This window comes from Pelophylax lessonae (assembly GCF_965119305.1).
Source record: "Pelophylax lessonae genome assembly, chromosome: 1".
Taxonomy (NCBI): Eukaryota; Metazoa; Chordata; class Amphibia; order Anura; family Ranidae; genus Pelophylax; species Pelophylax lessonae.
The window spans coordinates 159,873,583-159,892,290 of NC_138768.1; the positions used below are offsets into that span (position 1 = coordinate 159,873,583).

Here is an 18,708-nt window from a genome sequence, read left to right on the forward strand (position 1 = left end):
TGGTGTCGATAAGTTTATAAGGATTACTGTATTTCTAGATAAGAACAAAAATTGTATGGCTAAAATTATCCTGAAGAAAAATTTTCTTTTGCCACCCTTAGGTACAAGCCTTCCAGATCAAATGGTAAATCTGATCATACGTCTGTTGTATAATTTGTTGGCAATACCCTACTAAATGAATGTGTGTGTTGGTAATATGATGGTAGGATTTCTGACCCCAGTAATAAATGGGTATTTCGAAGTATGCTTGCTTTGTAGGCAGATTTCTTTTTCTTTTGCCAGGTATCTACAACTTGTGAAAGCTCTACTTTGATCTGACGTTTTCATTATGGACAAAGCCTGATAGTAAACAAGTGATTCTTTTAGACGGACAATGCTATCACTGTGTGGAAGACTGTTTCCTATTTAAAATCAAGTCTTTTAGATCTTTTAACACATCCTTTTCCTCTTCAGTTAGGCTCCCTTCATCTTTGGTCTCCCACCTGTTAAAAAAGATAAATAATGTAGGTTACAAAGTTTTATACACATCACCATATAAGACATTTGGAGAGTTGGGTGATGATCAGGTAAGTGAGAGAATAATTAATCATACCAGCAAATTGACTTGCAGTTATTACCAATTCTACTCAATGCCTATATCTAAGGGTCTTTTTCACTTGTATCCAGACAGCTGCCTGGCTTTTTCAAGCAATTCTGCCAGAGTCAGACCAAAAACCCTTTGTGCAACACTAGGCATGTATAGTGCAAATCTTATGCTTGAGGTTGAGGGTTTGTACATATGTTTGGATCTGCTAGCACAAAAACTGGTAGGAAATTGTTAATGATTGACAATGACATGCTTCAGTGGTATCTGAACCAAGACGGGTCATAAATCAGCATCATAGTATCTGCCCAGTAAAGCAAAGATCAACCTGATAGTTCAGATGATGCAAGGTTAATTTGTTAAGATCATTTAGGCTTAGTGAGTTAAGTTAACGGTTTCAGTTACAGAGAGGATTAGGGTTAGGTATCCGTAAAAACCCTGTTTGGTAGCGGCTCACAATAGTAAGATGCCAATGCTGCTTTAGACATGGGCAGTGGTCTCCACCTTTTCAGTACAAGGGCCATGTTGTAAAATGTAATATTCACAGGCCAAAAAAAAAAGTTTTATAATAGACTGAGCCCCCTCATCAGAGGCCCCCCTTTATGTCAGAGTCCCCATCAGAGTCCCTTTTACATGAGGGCTGTCCTCAGAGTCTCCTCCCACATCATGTCGCCCATCAGAGTCCTCCCTTACCTCAGTAATTGGGGAACTCTAATTTGAACTCTGAACTTACATTAGTAAGTTTTGTCCTTCTGTGAATACTGGGACAAGCATGTCATTGGTTGCTAAGATGCTACAGTCTTAGCAACCAATTACGAGGATGATGAAAACACAGTGGGATGAATCTGTGCTGGGGGTAGAAATGGAGACCATAGGCAGTCTCTGCTGACCTGAATTTTCAGTCTGTGCACATTGAGAATACTGCACTAACCGTAGCTGCCGGATGGATAAAATCTTGTTGAAGTTTGGAGACCCCTGGTCTGGGGAGACCAAAAGAAAGGCATTCCTTGCTCCCCCAGTGAGCTGGCACTAACCGTAGCTGCCGGATGGATAAAATCTTGTTGAGGTTTGGAGAACCCTGGTCTGGGGAGACCAAAAGAAAGGCATTCCTTGCTCCCCCAGTGAGTTGGCAGTCAACTTTGATGCCACTCCCAAGTGTGCTCATGTACAGTGCAGAACCACTGATTGATTGCTGCATTTTGCTAATGCTAGTTGCGCAGCTGTTATACTGAATTCATTGGGAACATCTGAGTATGCAGATAGCATTTTTTTTTACATTTTGTTTACTTTCCTAAACTGCATTCTTATTCTGTGTCAGAGACTTATAAACATTTTAAAAACAGAGGATCCCCATAACAGATGGGTAAAAAGCATTTTAAAATGTAAGCAATGGCAGCGCCTATTTTTATTGACAAATAGAAATGTTTTAATTTATAGTTGCTTAATTTGTTACAAGATATCTTTTTTTTTGTTTTAATGATACGATTACCATATGTGTGTAAAAACCACAGAACAGATGCAAAAAAGGATCAGAAAAATAAATTACTGAGGAAAACAAAATTGCAACATATGTCTACCAGGCTGCCTTATCTAAGATGATTTTGCAACAGGTGAGCAGCAATTAAACCTCCAGACAGATGTGTTAACAGGAAATATGTGACTGCAGAAGTCTTCACTGACCCATAGGCTGTATAATAGTTTTTGCTCTGCAAAGGCCTACCCAGTAAACTGGCAGCTTTTATGTCTGCATAGTTCTGGTATTCTTTGTAAATGTAAACATGTTTCCATTATGATCATAGTGCATGGACCAAGTTAGTAAAGAGTCTACCATTATCCCCTATGGATGGAGAGGAATACCCTTGTAACTACTGTGGCAGGTATGCAGACTTTTAGAGGAGAGAGCTCGCAGGGACCCTGTGAAACATAGGATACCAAAGTTGATCTAACTTTCCTGCATCTAACGAACACTGAAACATTCAATTTGGAGGTCTGAACATTCTACTGTAAAGATATTCAAGGATAAAAAACTGCTTCAGATGGTTCATTGTCACTTATCATTGGTTGTAATTGATTGTTCATTGTCAAATGATCACATCATTAGTTATGACCTGCTAAAATGAATGTAAAGCTTACAATGTACGTCAATAAGCAGATTAATGTTGTTGATAAATCAAAACTGAAGGAAAATAAGGCTAAACCTGGATGTGTTGCATGTGGAAACCCATCAGGTTTCTCTGTTCATGCTGGGTAAAAATGAATCCAAATTTGTTGTTGTGGGCAGCAAATGAAATTTAGTGAAATATATTTTTTCTAGATTTTATGAATAAGCTCCTCTGTGCCTGTCACAGGTAAGGTTTTGCTGAAGAAGCCCTTATATGCCTGTCGTAGGTAGAAATGTGAGAAGTAATAAATGAAAATGACCTATTAGGCAGTACATTCTAGTGGATTATTCAGGATTACTCAATGTCATCAGATATCATCCTTGCAGTAATTTGTAAAACAGGGTGATAAATAGTAGGGAATTATAATGTTCAAGTAGAGATAAAACAGCGTGCTAATAGTTCATCTCCCTAGTGTTTCAGCCATACCCTCAAACCATTTAGCAAAGTCAGTTCTTTGCATCAAGTCTGTGAAATGCTAAGATGTTACACTTTCATATTGAAATCATAGCCAGATCGCATTTCGGCAAAGAACGCAGAACCTTGTTCACCAACACAAAATGCAATTTGTAAGGGGAAAACAATCAAAGGAGTGAGTGAAGATGATACCTCGGTTGGCCATATGGTACAATCAGATGGAAGCTTTCTAGAGAGTTCATGTCATTTCCTCAGGCATCTATTTATCAGGATGTCTGAAAAGAGTGCTAGTGAATGCTTGCCTTGAATGCCACCAATGCTGTATATTATTACCACTCTTTGTTACTTAGTCCCTTAACAAAGCTCGCAGCAGCCGCTTAAACCTGTGTCATCTTTGGAAAATTAACTAGCTTATAAATGTTTTATATTTCTAGCTAAGCATTTTTTTTTTTAGTTTGTATTTTTCAAGCAAATTTTTATTGGAAAGCAGCAGTATAACGTCTGTGCCAGCAATCCGTCTATATACTATATTACTAAGAAACTGGTGCCTCATACCTCACTGACAGAGCTAGTCTATAATAAACTGATAGGGAGCCCAATAACTGTTCCCCTTCATGCATTAAAATGACCATAAAAATGGCAACAATATTATAAGCTAACACAAGCTGTTCTAAATATTGTCTAATAACATTCAGTAAGTACACTGGCTTACTCTAATTTATTGGCACACAAATATCAGTGGCCAGGATGAAACATGTTACAGTACAAGAGCCACATGTGGCCTGGTTATGACTAAGCGAATGTAATTTAGTGAAACGCGTCAACTGTGTCCTCATCCCCTGTCTCTGATTGTCACTATGGACTGCTTTTATCGTTTGGATTTTCAATAAACGGATTTTAATACTTCATACTTTCAAACTGGAGTGCGGTTGTTTCTCTCTACTTAAGTACAGTACAAGAGCCACATGTGGCCATGCGACACAACTGTTTCAATCCCAACATACGTTTCCAGACATTTAATACAATATAGATATTAGGGCCCTTTCAGATTTTTCTATTTTAGTAACATGCGGTAAATAGCATGTTTTTCCTGTGCATTACCATAATACATGCTCTGCAGTGCAGTGTGTTGTAGTGTCAGTAATTTGCAATGGCATCCCCACGCACAACTACGGTAGCATGCAACATACCTGCACAGCAGCGCACCACAAAAAAATGAATGGGCTACCCTAAAAAACACAATAATATGCTGCATTCAGGCACATGTGTTAAAGCAATGCATAGATGAATTGGCCTTTAACCACTTGCCTACTAAGCCTATTTTTGACATTTGGTGTGTATAGGCTAAAATCAGTTGTTTTTGCTAGAAAACTACTTAGAACCCCCAAACATTATATATTTTTTTTTAGCAGAGACCCTAGAGAATAAAATGGAGATTATTGTATTATTTTTTATGACACCGTATTTGCGCAGCGGTCTTCCAAACGCAATTTTTTTGGAAAAAAATCACTTTTTTGAATTAAAAAATAAGAATCCAGTAAAGTTAGCCCAATTTTTTTCCATAATGTGAAAGATAATGTTACGCCGAGTAAAGAGATACCCAACATGTCATGCTTCAAAATTGCGCACGCTCACGGAATGGCGACAAACTTTGGTACTTAAAAATCCCCATAGGCGACACTTTAAAAATTTCTACAGGTTGCCATCTTAGAGTTACAGAGGAAGTCTAGGGCTCAAATTATTGCTCTCGCTCTAACGATCGTGGCGATACCTCACATGTGTGGTTTGAACACCGTTTACATATGTGGGCGGGGTTTCCGTGTGCGTTCGCTTCTGCGCGCGAGCTAACGGGGACAGGACGCTTTAATTTTTTTTTTTTTTTTTACTATTTATTTTATTTATTATTTTTTATTTTTACACCGTTTTTAAAAAAAAATTATCATTTTTATTTCTAATACAAGGAATGTAAACATTCCTTGTAATAGAAATAGGCATGACAGGACCTCTTTTTTTGAGATCTGGGGTCAAAAAGTCCTCAGATCTCACAAGTACACTAATAAAGATAGAAAGGAAAAAAAAAAAAATGACAAAAAAAAAGGGACCTTTAAGCCGGTTGCTCGGCAACGACGTTTGCCGTCGCTCTGGTCCTCCAAGACAATAGAGTCGAGTGAGGGCAAGCTTGCCCTCACTCGACATCCTGTCTGTGAGGATCCGGGACCCGATCGCTTTCCCCGCTGCCGGCGGGTCCGGTAAGCGGGGAAAAGGACCGGGACGCGGCGGGAGGGGGGGCACCCCTTCCGCCATCCCGGAGGGTGATCTCGCGGCGAATCCGCCGCTAGGACCATCCTTATCGGAAAGCCCATCGCCTGCAGTTTAAAAAAATACCAGGGTTATGGCAGCTATCTGCTGCCATAACACCGGTATTTAGCTTTAAACTCAGGACGTATATGTACTATGGGCCGGTATTGAGGTGGTTAAAGAATGCTAGTCTGCATTAACCTATTGCAACAGCATCTAAGTTCCTAAGAACTTGTTTTTGACTGGTTGCCATTCATTTCTGCAAACTATTTCTCTTTGTACCATGTTATCAGAGAAAGTTCATTTTGTGCTACTGTTGTGCCTGAAGAAAGTAAAAAAAAAAAAAAAAAAAGGTTATGCTGCACTATTCACACCATGTTTCACAATCTGGGATTAGCTAAAGTTGTTCCTGGGTCAGTCCTTCAACTGGCAAAATTCAAGGCTGCTTTACCCTAAAATAATCCAGCAAATATTCATTCAGGCATTAATTATGAGCCATCTGGACTATTGAAACTCCCTCCTAATTGGCTTTCTTTCATTGCTCCTAGCATAGCCATAATAAAAGCCTCTGCCAGACGCATCTACCATCGCCACTTGTCTTTCGGTGATACTGACCCACAAAATAAACTATATATTACTGTCAATTTTACAGATAACATTTTTGCAAATAGTTCTTAAATCCATGTTTATTATACATTCAAATTTTCCTGTTTTTCTATTTGTGTAGAAATAAGAAGCAGACCAAAAATCTGAGATGATATAGCCTAAGCAACATTGTATTGTCAGTCTACATCTGTCTGCAAAAAAACTTTTCTCGTTTTTCACTTCTCAGGTAAAAATGCGGACATCGTAGGTCACTGCAATGTGAGGGAAGAATAATGCCCAATTTGTAAATCTTGAATTGTGAGCAATGTGCAGAGCAAAATTTTGTACAGTGAATAGATTTTCTTTTCTAAATGGCTCCATACTGTAAAAAAATCAGAAAATTACATGTTTCTGTCTTGCTCTGTAACTCTGACTGTGTCCCTATACCTCTAATTCCTGTTAAGCAGCATAAGGAGTGCTCGTAGATTAATGAGGCCCTCCAATTCATCAAATACTTTTTTGTCTATTAATCTTGTAATGTAAGTTTAGCCCTATTTGTCCAACAAAGTAACCATCAGCTCTTGATTAGAGACATGAGTTTGACACATATACAGGAATATGTTGTTCTTAACATCAGTTACCAAAAGAAATACTGTTTTCAGCTTACAAGGGGCCTTCATTACAAAAATAACATACCTCACTTCATATATACAAAAGGAGCAAGTAAGGCGGGGCACAACGAGGGACTAAAACACCTGCTCAACCGGCGCTAAACAAAGTACCTTAAAATGCAATGCATAAATGAATAAAATGCATATAATGCAAATAATGTATCCTAAAACAGCTGCTGCTATAAATGAAAAAACATAAAATAAAGGTGCAAATATAGTAACAATCAATCAGAGGATATACTACAACACACTAGCAGCGCTAAAATATAATGCAGTCCACTGGGATAAAGTCCATGTGTTCCTATATTCATGCAACGTGCCCGAGATATTCACTCCTGACAATCAGAAGCCGTGAGTGGGTAATTGTGATGATATATACACCGAACCCTCCACCGCACCAAAGTGCTCCCCCTAGTAAGAGACACTCACCAGAAATCTGGTCATACAAGAGCCTGTAACATCAGCCTATCTCAGGCTCAGAAACGATCTCCACAGGATTTAACCAGGACAGATGGCACTTGATCAGTCTCGATCGGATCAGTACTTGTGGCAGACCCACAGGAGGTTCCAATCAAACCAGGGGCGGTACATGTGAAAATAATAACTCACATAGGGCAATATTGCATGGCTAAAACACTGCTTTATTACCCAAAGATATATCCCCAGTAGCTGATGCACTTACAAAGTATAAAACAAAGCACGCTTGTCATAAAGAAATGAGGTGTAAACCTGCGTGCAGAGGCCGGTCCCCGTAATGACAGTTCGCCGCTGGTACCAAGCTGTAGCGAGCCTCGGGTTCAGCATCAGATGCTGGTCTTGCCTCGTGACCGTGTGACCACGCCCTGACACGTTTCGTTAGCAAGTAACTTCAACAGAGGGCGTGGTCACACGTGTACGGTCACCGCTATTTGACTGTACCGAAGGGGCGGTGGCACCAATCAGCCGGATGACGCGGGACCTTCCCGCTAGTCATCACTTCCGCCCTCACCGGAAGTCATATCGTACAACACGGGCTTCCGCCCACACAGAGCGTCACTGCCATCTCCGACCGAGGCTGTCCAACCTCTCCAGCGCCCCTAGAGATAGATGGAACAAGCACTCATCGGATCATAAGCAGATCCTGCAGCCCATATGTACACAATGAACTTATACAATAGCGACCCATCACAGATGGAATAAATAGATAAAACCATGATTACCATTCAATAAACATAATGATAATCCTGAACAACATACATTGTTTAAAATAGGTAAAATTACCTTAAGATGATGCATAAAAGAAATCATAATTTAAAATTAACCAAAATAAAAACAGAATAGACAAGGGTAAACGACTGAATCCAAAGCCAGAAAATCACATAAGACCTCACTTCATGTATTAAACTAATAAAGCAAAAACGAACAAGCTATGTCCCCCCCTCAAGAGTATTTATTGTACACAAACATGAAACAAGTGATGGTCTAAAAGACACATACAAACCTCAGCACAATAATTTGTAAAAAATGAAACTCCTCCAGTAAATCGGCTTTTCTGAACACAGCCTTTCTTGAAGAAGAACTTCATTAACACAGTCAGTGACTATTTAGCAGCCAACAACTATTGTACAAAATAGATTGTGCAGTGGTTAGGAATATATAATGTAGTTAGAGTGCAGTGGTCAGGAGTTAGTAATATAAAATACATCCCCAACATACAGAGTTTAGTGGTCAGAGGTGTGAAATACATAGTATAGTGCCGAGCTCAAAAGTGTGCAGCGCACAAAGTGCAGGGTCAGGAGTGAGTAATGCACAGAATGCAGGGGCTGAAATACATTAACATGAAGAGAGCAGGAGTCAGGGGTAAATAATGTACAGAGTGCAGGGACCAGTAGACCAATTACAACAAAAAATTTATAAAGTCCATATGCAGTGCTAAATGAGAAAGAAATTAATAGTCTAGAGCGAGAGGTTGAGATCCCATCACTAAACTCAGTGGAGTTGAACAGCACACATCACCGCAGTGCCAAAAATTCCTTACCAGAGCCCAAATTATATAAACATCTAGAGCTGGAGTTGGGTCTCCAGTAGTATTCAAGTGTCCAATCTCCTCAACAGACACTCCTCCTTCCTGTACCCAAGTTGAGCTGCAAGGTTGGCTAAACCTCAATCATGGGGATGTTTATCACCAGAAAGAGACAAAGAGGCAATATATAGTGAAGGTCCGCTAGACCAAAGGAAGTTTAATTTGAAAAGGTACTTACAAATTAATGTAAAACAGAAGCATCTAAAACAACAAGCTGTGCCACGGCTCGTAGTACAGATCTCCCCCAGTACAGCTCTTCCTTCAGGTCAGATCTTCCCTCTCCCCCAATACAGATCATCCTCCAGTACAGCTCCCCCCAGTAGAGCTCTCCCGTGGTACAGCCCTTCCCCAGTGCAGATTTTTCCCCTGGTAAAGATCTCCTACAATGCAAATCTCCCCCAGTACAGATCTCCACCCTCCATAATTCACTTACCCGGGCAGGCAAATCAGAGCAAGGAGAAGTTCTCCCTCATCTGGGTCCTGTGACCGAAGCAGAGGAGGCACTAATGAGAGCCTTTCTCGCTCTAAACTGCCTTAGTTCACTCGTTCTGAGTTCACTCGTTCTGCCTGTCTCTGAGGTCTGACAGGCAGCAGAAGCAGCTGCAGTGCTTTGGATGCTAGGTGGCTGTCAGATGATCTGGAGGCATTAGGACCCCCTGCACCTCCCCATCTATGAGAGGGAGTTTAAAAAATGGAATTAAAGGAACCTATGTAGTTAAGCATGAAACTGTAACGCTCCTGCGTTTTATGTATGATGTGGATTTTCAGCTGCAGAAATATTCCACTTCAGTAGTCATGTAGAGAAACGCTGAGACACCAATCCCAACTCCCAATGACTCATCATGTGTGGATGATCTCAATTCAGCAAGTAAATACACACACTCAATAAGATGTTTCCTAGAGTGACTTATGTATATAGTAACACAGTGATGATAGGCTGAAGAGACAGGTTGGGTAGAGATGGCAGATGACAGACACTTGAAAGGAATGTTCTTGAAAGTAAGATAGTAGCAGATGGGATGCAGATAGGTTTAGCAATCATGTATGGTAGCAGATGACAGAGTAGCAGGTGGACATACAAGAGAGATCAACCCAGTGCAAGAACAGGTGGTAGTAGGCTCAAGAGCTAGCAATCTTAGATAATGCAGATGTAGTAATAGTCCTTAGTATGCAGAGCTAGATAGTGTAAGCTTTAGTATGAAGGTTATAGAGGTTTCCCCTGTGGGGTACTTATCACTAATAGCAATGTAGCAGAGGAGAGGTTCGGCAAGAGCGGATGATCCGGTAGCGGGATACAGGGATCAGCGCAGCGTGGTTCCGACAGCGAGGTATGCTTGCAAGCATGAGAGCTTCAAGACAGGTTAGCATCAAGGCACAAAGCAGTTTGAACGAACACATGTGAGTGAGAGCCGGCGATCTAAATAGCCATCCAGTCCGGCGCTCAGTGATGACAGCATCAGTCTTAAAGGTGTATGCGCACCTTACCAAAAGAGAATGGTGGGGCGCATACACTTATGAAAGAGTAATTAGGGTACCCAAAGGTACCAGAACATTACAGAAACATCCTAAATCTGGATGATGTCCTAGTTTTTATTGCAACTTTACATTTCCCTGAAAATCATTGTTGGGAAAATAAATGAATGCCCAGGCGAAAGCCTGTAAGTATATAAACATATGTCCTGGAAAACACTCAGTCTGCAGAGTCACTTACAATGCTGTAAAAATATGTGTAAAACAAAAAATATAAGGCTTAAAAATTAATTTCACTGATGTCAAAGCAGTACATGTATTTTGTTTTTTTTTCGTGTAGATATAAAAGTCACGCATGATGGGTAACTTTTTTCTCTGCATAGGACAGCCCATAGATCTGGGGTCTCCAAAATACATCCCATGGGCCATATCCAGTCCACTCAAGATTTTATCTGGCCCATAGCTAGGGTCAGTGGGGTATCCTCAATTCCTAAATGTACACAGATAGAGAATTTAGGTCAGCCGAGGCTGCCTATTGCCTCCGCTGCTGTCCTCACCCACTCACAGCCTCCAGTGCATTTCCCCTCCTGCTGTGTTGCCATCATCCCAGTTGTTGGTTATTAGTACCACCGGCATCCTAGCAACTACTGACATGCTTGCCCCAGTAATCAAATGAGAAGGGAATGTCCTACGTCCAGACCTGCTCTGACTCCCAGTTTTCATCCTTGCTGCTACAGCCATATTGAGAGCTATACATTGGTAAGGGAGACTCTGATGTAGGGGGGCCCTGATGTAATGGAGATTCTGATAGAGACCCTGATGTACTGTAAAGTGGGACTCTGATGAGAGACCTGATGTAAGGGAGAATCTGATAGGGACACTGATATACTGTAAGGGGGGACTCTGATGGGGACGCTGATATAAGGGGGAACTCTGATGGGCACCCTGATATAAGGCGGACTCTGATGGGGACTCAATGATATAAGAATCCCAGAGTTTTTTTTTTTTTCGACCTGGGAATAAATAATAACATTTACGGTGTGGTCCCCCATACTGAAAAGTTTGTAAAGTCCTGATGTAAGCCATCCACCAGATAAAAATACACTCTATCAATTAATAAATAGCCATCCAAAGCAAAGAGTATATTCACTACACTCTGATTGTAAATGAAAAAAGACATCAGATATTTGAAAATACATTGTTCTACACATTTGACTGCAATTGTAGCGTAAGTGTTCGGTCATATGTCTGCAGCCTTGACTGCATTGGTTCAAATGTATAGCAGTCTCATTGGTTGAGATAATGTTCAATGTCACTCCACAGATGTAGCACACACATTGCATCAGCTACAGATGATTGAGTGTTATGCTCCAAATGCACCATAATCTAGCTTTACCACCATCATACAAATCATAATATTTACTAACCCACTGAGGTACCATTTTGTAAAAGGAGAATGTCTGCAAATTTAAAATGGAGAAATTTCACTCTCAATAATAAATCCCGAATTATGGTTTCAAATGTTTTTTTAAGTCACCCAGTCAAATTATATGATCAGAAGTGTGCCTCTCTATGGGTACATGCAGAGTGTCCAGGTAAGCAATAAAGCCTTTCATGGGTGCACAGTGAGCTAGCTGAAGTGCCCGGTTTTGCTGGCCCCTCCTGGGTTTGTTAGAGGTAGCTCCTGGATGTTTCCAATGACCTTCTCTTCTGTGAGTGCAAACTAATTGGCATCCACATGGCCTCGTGGAATGCCTACCTCCCACTTCATGTGTTTCTACCCTCCCTGTATATGTTGCACTGCTGCGACCTATGACATTAGAACATATGGGAGACATCATGGGCCACACCGTAATGATGGAGACCAGATAAAGTATTGAGTGTCACCACAGAGTGGCACTGTGGACACTATTATGTAATTCTGTGCCTCCTCCTATCATTATGTAATTATGAGAAAGCAGGGAAAAATGGATTTTGGTGGCACAACATAATCTCACAAATAAATAAAGTTGTCTAAAATATGCAGTTTATAATGTTCTCATTAAAGCAAAACAGACACAATATATTCAATAAAACACATAGGTTTCAAGAACTATCTCATCATTCCACCACTTAGATGGACTATCTAAGTGGTGCAAGCAATACCTGTTACCTTTTTCTATGTAGAACTCTCATTTTTTATAATAATAAGTTCCTGAAGAAGCACGGTCAGTGCGAAACATGTAGAGCCAAGCTGTATCCCTACCATTGGACACACTACCCCACTGTTGGCTACCCGTGTAAATCTCTACACTGGAATCTACCAATACAGGTCCCATGTTTTGATGTAAATTGTGGGTGTGTTTATCCAACAATGAGCTCCATCTAAGTGATGGGATGATTGATGAGATAGCTCTTGAAACCTATGTGTCTTATTGATTGTATTGTGACTGTTTTGATTTTAATGAGAATATAATAAAATGCATATTTATTTGTTTGTGAGATTATGTTGTGCCACCAAAGTCCATTTTTACCTGCTTTCTCGTAATAATATCATGGAGACCAGGAAACAAGGTCTCAAGCATCTTCCCAACAAGATTTTAGTACATCCAAATAATAAAAAAAGCATAATCAAAGTTGATAAAAGCAAAACTACAACAATAAAAGCATTCCAACTTGTTATTAAACAACATAGTTACATAGTTAGTGAGGTTGAAAAAAGACACAAGTCCATCCAGTTCAACCCATGATGCGTGTGTGTGTTTGCTTTTAACCGTACATTGTGTACCCCTGTATGTTGTGGTCTTTAAGGTGTACATCTAATAGTTTTTTGAAACTATCTATGCTCCCCGCTGATACGACTGCTTGTGGAAGAGAATTCCACATCCTTACCGCTCTTACAGTGAAGAACCCCCTACGCACTTTAAGGTTAAACCGCCTTTCCTCAAGTTTTAGTGAGTGGCCACGTGTCTTATTGTATTCCCTTTCTCTGAATAGTTTGTTCCTTATGCTAGGGTCGCCAGTACAGTATTTGTACATTGATATCATATCCCCCCTCAATCGTCTCTTCTCCAGAGAGAATAGGTTCAGTGCTTGTAGCCTTTCCTCATAGCTGATGGCCTCCATTCCCCTAATTATTTTTGTTGCCCTCCTCTGGACTTTCTCCAGTTCCAGCACATCCTTCCTGCGGACCGGTGCCCAGAACTGGACAGCATACTCCAGATGTGGCCGGACCAGAGTCTTGTAGAGCGGGAGAATAATCTCTTTATTTCTGGAGTGAATCCCCTTTTTTATACATCCCAGTATTCTGTTGGCTTTGCTTGCGGCGGCTTGGCATTGCATGCCACTGCCAAGCCTGTTGTCTACCAGTACCCCCAAGTCCTTTTCCATCCTAGACTCACCCAGAGGTTCACCCCCTAGTGAATAGCTTGCTTTCTGGTTTCTGGCACCCAAGTGCATTACTTTACATTTTTCTACATTAAACCTCATCTGCCATGTGGTTGCCCACCCCGTTATTTTGTTCAGGTCTGCTTGCAAGATTTCCACATCCTGCATAGAAGATATTGGCATGCCTAATTTAGTATCATCTGCAAATACTGAGATTGTACTAGATATCCCCTCCTCTAGATCATTTATGAATAAATTAAACAGGATTGGTCCCAGGACAGAACCCTGGGGGACCCCACTTTCCACACCCGCCCAATCTGAGTACTCCCCATTAATCACCACCCTCTGTACTCTCCCCTGGAGCCAGGTCTCTATCCAGGTACTCACCTTATGATCCATACCTACCTTCCTTAGTTTGTACAGTAAGCGTTTGTGAGGAACGGTGTCAAAGGCCTTTGCTAAGTCCAGATACACCACATCCACAGGCTTACCTTTATCTAGGTGGCAGCTCACTTCATCGTAGAAGGTTAACAGATTGGTTTGGCACGAACGATTTTTCATGAATCCATGCTGATTTCTACTTATAATACCATTTTCATTACTAAAGTCTTGTATGTGGTCCCTTATCATCCCCTCCAAAATTTTGCAGACTACAGATGTTAGGCTGACCGGCCTATAGTTACCCGGGATATATCTCGGCCCCTTTTTGAATATTGGTACCACGTTGTCTTTTTTCCAATCAGCTGGCACCATACCCGTCTGTAAACTATCCTTAAAGATCAAGAATAATGGTCTGGCAATCACCTGGCTGAGCTCATTAAGAACCCTCGGGTGCAAGCCATCTGGTCCCGGGGATTTATTTATGTTAAGTTTCTCTAGTTTAGCTCTAAGTCTATCCTCTGTTAGCCATGGCGGCACTTCCTGAGGTGTATTATTTAGTTCGGCCTTACAAGCGGGTTTCGTGTAGCCCCCCGATTCCTTTGTGAAGACTGAAGAAAAGAAATTATTTAACACTTCCGCCTTTTCTCTGTCCTCTGTGGCTATTTTTCCTTTATCATCTTTTATGGGGCCAATGTGCTCTGGCCTGGCTTTCTTACTGTTTATATACTTAAAGAACTTCTTGGGGTTCTTTTTACTCTCCTCCGCTATATGTCTCTCGTGTTCTATTTTAGCCGCCCTGATTTCGTCTTTACATTTCTTATTACACTCTTTGTAATGCTTAAATGCTGCCAATGACCCCTCAGTCTTGTATTTTTTGAAGGCCTTTTCTTTAGCTCTAATATACATTTTAATGTTGGAGTTTAGCCACCCAGGGTTTAGTTTTGCTCTTTTAAATTTATTTCCCTGTGGAATGCACTGGCCCACTCCCTTGTTAAGTATGCTCTTGAAGCACTCCCATTTTTCCTCCGTGTTCTTTGTTCCCAGGGTTCTATCCCATTTGATATTTTCTAGCAGCGAGCGCAGTTTAGTGAAATTGGCTCTTGTGAAATTCAGCGTCCTTATATTACCCTTGTGTTTCCTATTACTGTAATTAATACTGAAACCAATTGACCTATGGTCACTGTTCCCTAAGTTGTCCCGTATTTCTATATCCGTGATCAGGTCTGTATTGTTGGTAATCAGTAGGTCAAGTACCGCATTGCTTCTTGTCGGTGCATTCACCATCTGACCCATGAAATTGTCCTGCAAAACATTTAGGAACTGCCGAGCCTTGGCTGAGTGTGCGGTTCCTTCTGCCCAGTCTATATCTGGATAATTAAAGTCCCCCATTATAATGACATTTCCCATCCTTGCTGCCAATCCTATCTGTAACATGAGGTCCGCCTCACCCTCCTCCCTCTGGTTGGGGGGCCTATAGCATACGCCCAATATTAACTTCCCCGCCGTGCCTTCCCTTTGAAGCTCTACCCATAGGGATTCTGCCTCGTCCATAGCTCCATTATTAATATCATCCCTCATATTTACCTGTATACTGTTCTTAATATACAAACATACCCCTCCCCCTTTTTTACTTTCTCTATCTCTGCGATAAAGGGAATACCCCTGAATGGACGCCATCCAGTCATGAGAGCTGTCAAACCAAGTCTCAGTTATCCCCACAAAATCTAAGTCCTCCTCAAACATCAGCAGCTCCAGTTCTCCCATCTTGTTGGCCAGGCTTCTGGCATTGGTATACAAACCTCGTAATTTTGATCGGTTATATTTATCCTCTTTTGATGTTTTTAGGCTGCTCTCTTGATTTTTCCCCGTACCCACCCTGGGTATAGGAGCTCCGAACACCCTATCGCTAATGCCCCCATTTCTGCCCTCTGAAACTTGCTTCCCACTGGCTAATTCTACATCTGTACCCTCCCCCCCATTCCCTAGTTTAAAAGCCCCTCTAACTCTTTGGCCATCCTCGCACCCAGTACGGCTGCACCCACCCCATTTAGGTGCAATCCGTCCCTACCAAAGAGCCGGTGACCGACTGAGAAGTCGGCCCAGTTCTCCAGGAACCCGAAACCCTCCTTACTACACCAGCTCCTCAGCCACTCGTTAACATGCCCCAATATAATTTGCATAATATAGTTTACCAGCACAGTATAATAGTACTACCATTAGTCATTAAGTAGGCTGGATTATAAGGATTTGATAAATCAAACCACCAGCATATTAACAAGGTCTCAATGTCTACTTAGGCTTATTCATGCCAGTTGGTCACAGAGTGCCACATTTGGAGAATAAAAAAATACTAACCCTCCACTTGTAGTTCAAAACCCATATCATAATAAGGTAAGCATATAGGGATTCAGTGACATAGTTTAATGCTAGTGTTTGGCAACAAATATACCAGGTCGCATAGATTTAAAAAACCCAGTTGTCAACGTTTGTATAGACAAAATCTCAATGTCTACCTAGACCTATCCATTTAACCTGGTCACAGGGCACCTGCTGTTAAAAAAAATCAAAACATTCTAACTTCCATGCTGGTTTATGAGCAGTCCCTTGGAGGACATGGCATGTATACAAACAAGAATAAGAAAACATTATTGCATTAAATCTCTTTTCAAGATATCTATAAAAAAAAACAACGGAAATTTAAACTATCATTAACTACTTCCCACCCATCATATAGCAAAATGACAGCCGCAAAGTGGTTGCTGTATCCTGACTGGGCGTCATATGATGTCCAGCAGGATAGGCCACTCTGCGCGCCCCCCCCTCAGCGATCGGTGGTGTGGTGTGTCACTCTGACACACCGCATCTCAGATCCCGGTAAAGAGTCTGTGACGTAGGCTCTTTACCATGTGATCAGCTGTGTCCAATCACAGCTGGTCACATAGTAAATAGGAAGTGCTGTTGATCGGCTTTCTTCAGTTCGTACCTGACAGGCGCGAGTAGAGAAGAGCCGATCAGTGGCTCTCCTGACGGGGGGGGGGGGGTTTCTGTGCTGGTAATCAGAGCATTGATTACCAGTGCAGAGTTCACCCTTGGGGATGCCACTAGAGCCACCAGGGATTGCCCACCCATGGCCACCAGGGATGCCCACCCATGCCACCAGGGATGCCAATCAGTGCTCAAGGGGCCTGTCAGTGCCCTCCTCATCAGTGCTGCCCATGATTGCCATCCATCAGTGCCACCCACCAGTGCACATCATTGCCATCTATTAGTGCCGCTCACCAGTGCCCATCATTGCGCATCAATGCTGCTTATCAGTGCCCATCAGTGTCACTTTTCAGTGCCCATCAGTGCCGCCTATTAGTGCCCATCAGTGTCACTTATCAGTGCCCATCAGTTCCGCCTATCAGTGCCACCTATCAGTGCCCATCAGTGCCACCTATCAGTGCCCATCAATGCTGCATATCAGTGCTACCTATCAGTGCCCATCAGTGCTGCATATCAGTGCCCATCAGTGCTGCATATTAGTGCCTCATCATCAATGCCACCCCATCAGTGCCTCCTCATCAGTGCCTGTCAGTGCGGCCTCATCAGTGCAGGAAAAAACATATTTATTTACAAAATGTTACAACATAAACAAAAAAACTTTTTTTTTCGAACCTTTTGGTCTTTTTTTATTTGTTTAGCAAAAAAGAAAAAACCTTGAGGTGATCAAATACCACCAAAAGCTCTATTTGTATAAAAAAAATGATATAAATTTGGTTTAGGCACAGTGTTGCATGACTGCGCAATTTTCATTCAAAATGCAACAGTGCTAAAAGCTGAAAATTGGCCTGGGCAGGAAGGGGGTGAAAATGCCCTGTATTGAAGTGGTTAAAACCTGGAGTTATGTTGCCTGAAGCTCACACATCTACCTGCACTCCTTTTGTAGGATTCTCTTTTCATGATTACCTTTGCAGGAGTCCAAGTCCATGTTTTTAATAACTCACATACTTCAACAATTAACCTTGTGGCCATGTTCAAACACAAAGTGTATACAAAATATACACCACACCTTGAGAATCACTGGTTAAGCCCCGAACATTTAATCAACCTGTAGATAGTGTTATTGTATTCCCCCTAATCATAAACTTATGTCAGTGTTGCCATATTTACTGACACCAGCACTTCGGTTGTATCTCTGGCTGGGTTTTCTCCAAGAGCTGTGTACCAAAATGCCCCAAATAGATTTAGCTCTGTTGTATGAGATATTTGGAATTATTTCAGTATTAATTTTCACCAATTCTTCATTAAGCAGCATATGCCAGTATGCCAACATTTTAGTGTACTGAAAGTACAATCATGTGCAATCGCTTTAATTGTTGTCCCATGTTGCAAGTTTTCATGTTCATTGTTTTTGTCTCTCTGATATGTTTTGCTGAGCCACTGTTTCTTATATCCCATTCTCAGGAACCTCCTCAAATTGCTTACTTCTTTTCAAAATCCACTAGGTGAGCACATTTTTTTAGGCTTTTAAATACTGCCCCACTGGAGTATTCTTTACTAAAGATTTAAGGTGGTTGCTTTTCAAATGCAGCAGATTACTTGTGGAAGTTGGTTTCCTAACCAATCTGGTTGTAATAAGCAATTAATTCCTATTTGAAAGGTTAAATCTAAAGATCTAACTATTCTAGTATTACATGGGTTGGTAAATGTCAAAATGAAAGCCTTTTGACCCAA

The 18,708-nt window shown here is 41.3% G+C and overlaps 1 protein-coding gene across 1 annotated transcript in view; it reads right to left on the reverse strand.

The window, feature by feature from the left end:
* Positions 1-368: 368 nt before the first annotated feature.
* The window catches only part of KIAA0825, a 735,478-nt gene continuing 717,138 nt past the window's right edge, over positions 369-18,708 (reverse strand). The window contains exon 20 of the mRNA XM_082247736.1: positions 369-482. Coding sequence (XP_082103862.1) covers positions 380-482 — 103 coding nt within the window. The 3' untranslated portion in view covers positions 369-379. The remainder of the gene's footprint in view (positions 483-18,708) is intronic.